At 35.8% G+C, this 2,436-nt stretch overlaps 1 protein-coding gene across 1 annotated transcript; it reads right to left on the bottom strand.

Annotated features, from left to right (window-relative positions):
- Positions 1–217: 217 nt before the first annotated feature.
- On the bottom strand, positions 218–964 carry LOC113294765. The gene has a single exon (XM_026543142.1). The coding sequence runs from the start codon at positions 962–964 to the stop codon at positions 218–220; it is 747 nt and encodes a 248-aa protein (XP_026398927.1).
- Positions 965–2,436: the final 1,472 nt, after the last annotated feature.

The following is a 2,436-nucleotide window of genomic DNA, read 5'->3' as shown; positions in this document are numbered from 1 at the left end:
CCAGAAACATAAAACAACTAAACTACAACCCAGCTTTTTAACAAAATCTGTAATACACAGTTCCTGGCATTTCAATTCTAGTAAGAAATTTAGGTCTACCAATGAAAATCTTCCTTTCACCTGCAATAAGCTTGGTTGCCTTCTTTGCTACTGTGTCAGCTGAGAAATTTCCTTCTCTGAAGCTATGATTAAACTGAATTGAGGAGATTTTCTTCATTTATTTCAACCATCTCATTCTAGTGAACCAAGGCAGTTGATTTCTGGCAAATTCTGATATGACAGTTTTAGAATCTGAACTTATAATTATATGCTTTTTACCCCATTCAACAGTCAATTCAGCTGCACATACCACAACATAAGTTTCTGCAATATAATTGGTAGCAATACCAATACCTGCAGCCATACCCCCAACCACCTGACACAGATGATTCCTTACAACAATACCAAATCCTGCTGCTCGTGGATTACCCACTGATGCTCCATCACAATAGAAGAGAGTAAAACCTATTTGTGGAGGAATCCAGTAGAAACTTTTAATGCACTGAAATTTGTTTTGTCTGCAACCCAAATTGAAGAAATCAATTATTTGAAGATCATAATTATGATTCCATTTAGTGCCCTTCATTCTAAGTCCTCCTTCAGATACCATTTTTATTATGTTTTGCTTGAAATGCTGAATATTTGGCTTGACCTCCTCAAAATATTTTTTATTCTTTTGAAACCATAGTTCCTTGATAACAGAGCAAGCAGCAGTAATCCAAACTTCTTTCATGAGAGGACTTTTATTATTTGAATAGTTCCAGATATTATCAAAAGAATGAGGAAGACCAACTTCAAAGATATTTACGAGCCAGATCCAAATTTCTACACTAAAATAACAGTGCCATAACAAATGATTCATACTGTCTTGGCTTTCCTCACATACACAACATCTGGAAGCTAATTCATATCCTCTTTTCACCATGACTGTGTCATCTACAAACACTCCTTGAAGTAATTTCCAAACATTACTAGTTATGCTAGGATGTAGGAAGGAATTCCATATATATTTGTAGCAATGCAGTTCTGGTTCTTTGTGTCTTAAAATAACAATGGCTGAGTTTGTTGTGAATTTACCTTGTAAATTGCCAGTCCAGATTAGCTGATCATGCCCTATCCCCAGCTCAGGCAAATTGTTAGCATTCAGAAGTTGTTACATCTCCATTGGCACCTCCCATCTGTTGTTGTAAATAAGATTTCCCACTTTCATATGCAGATTATTCTTCACATAAGAATTGAACTCAGTTTTGAGAATTAATGGACTATCTCCAGCCCAAACATCATTCCATACTGATATGCTTTGACCATTGCCAACACACCATTTAATCTTGTCTTGTAATACATTCCAAGCCCATTTTAAACCTGACCAAATGGTAGATTGCTTCCAGTCATCACTCCATTTCCCTTTTCTATTTGTGAACTTTGCTTTGATAAACATAGCCCAATCTTCTTCCGAGTTTATAATTCTCCACATTATTTTCATGAGAAGAGATCTGTTAATGACCTCTAGCCTTTGAATGCCCAAACCTCCCTCATTATATGGAGTACAGACTTTCTTCCAAGAAAAAATAGTATAATTTCTGGTTTCTCCATCACCTGACCATAGAAAGTTTCTCATGATTTTTTCACAAATTTTAATCACAGATTTAGGCCATTTGTAGATTGCCATATTATAAATTGGTATACTTTGCAGCACTGACTTGATTAGCACCAATCTGTCTTGAAATGATAAAATCCTTCCCTTCCAAGATGCTAACTTTTTTTGCACTAACTCAACCATTGGCCACACTGAGCTGATTTTTACTTTGCCAGGAGCAAGGATTACTCCTAAATATTTATCAGGGAATGTGCTAATCTCAATGTATAGAATCTCCTTAATTAGTTGCTTCCTTAATGAAGTGGTTCCATCAATAAACAACTTACTTTTAGCTTTATTTATTATTTGCCCTGAACCTCTTTGGTAGTCTTCCAATAGTTTTGCAAGATGCTCAACACTTTTTTTGGCTCCATTGCAAAATAAAAACACATCATCAACAAAAAATAAGTGGGTTGGATGAATTCCTTTCCTAATCACCATTGGACTTATCAGCTTTTCTTGCACCATCTTCAAAATGCATCTACTTAAGACATCTTCCATACGCACAAAAAGAGTTGGAGACAAAGGATCTCCTTGTCTCAAGCCTCTTCCAACAGAAAAGAAGCCATATGGTCCTCCATTTATTGACACAGAAATTCTTGCAGATTCAAATAAAATTTTCAACCATTGACACCAGTTATTGGAAAATCCATACCTGCTCAGTACTTGAAGTAAAAATTCCCAGCTAACTGAGTCATATGCCTGTGATATATCAAGCTTCACTCCTACATTTCCCCCTCTCCCTGTTTTCTTCATTTCAT

The sequence above is a fragment of the Papaver somniferum genome, chromosome 7, assembly GCF_003573695.1.
Source record: "Papaver somniferum cultivar HN1 chromosome 7, ASM357369v1, whole genome shotgun sequence".
Classification (NCBI taxonomy): domain Eukaryota; kingdom Viridiplantae; phylum Streptophyta; class Magnoliopsida; order Ranunculales; family Papaveraceae; genus Papaver; species Papaver somniferum.
The sequence above is the reverse complement of the archived record's forward strand: the minus strand, read 5'-3'. Positions and strand labels throughout refer to the sequence as shown.

Coding starts and splice junctions, on each gene's coding strand:
- LOC113294765 (XM_026543142.1), bottom strand. CDS start 964: ATGGTGAAAAGAGGATATGAATTAGCTTCCAGATGTTGTGTATGTGAG.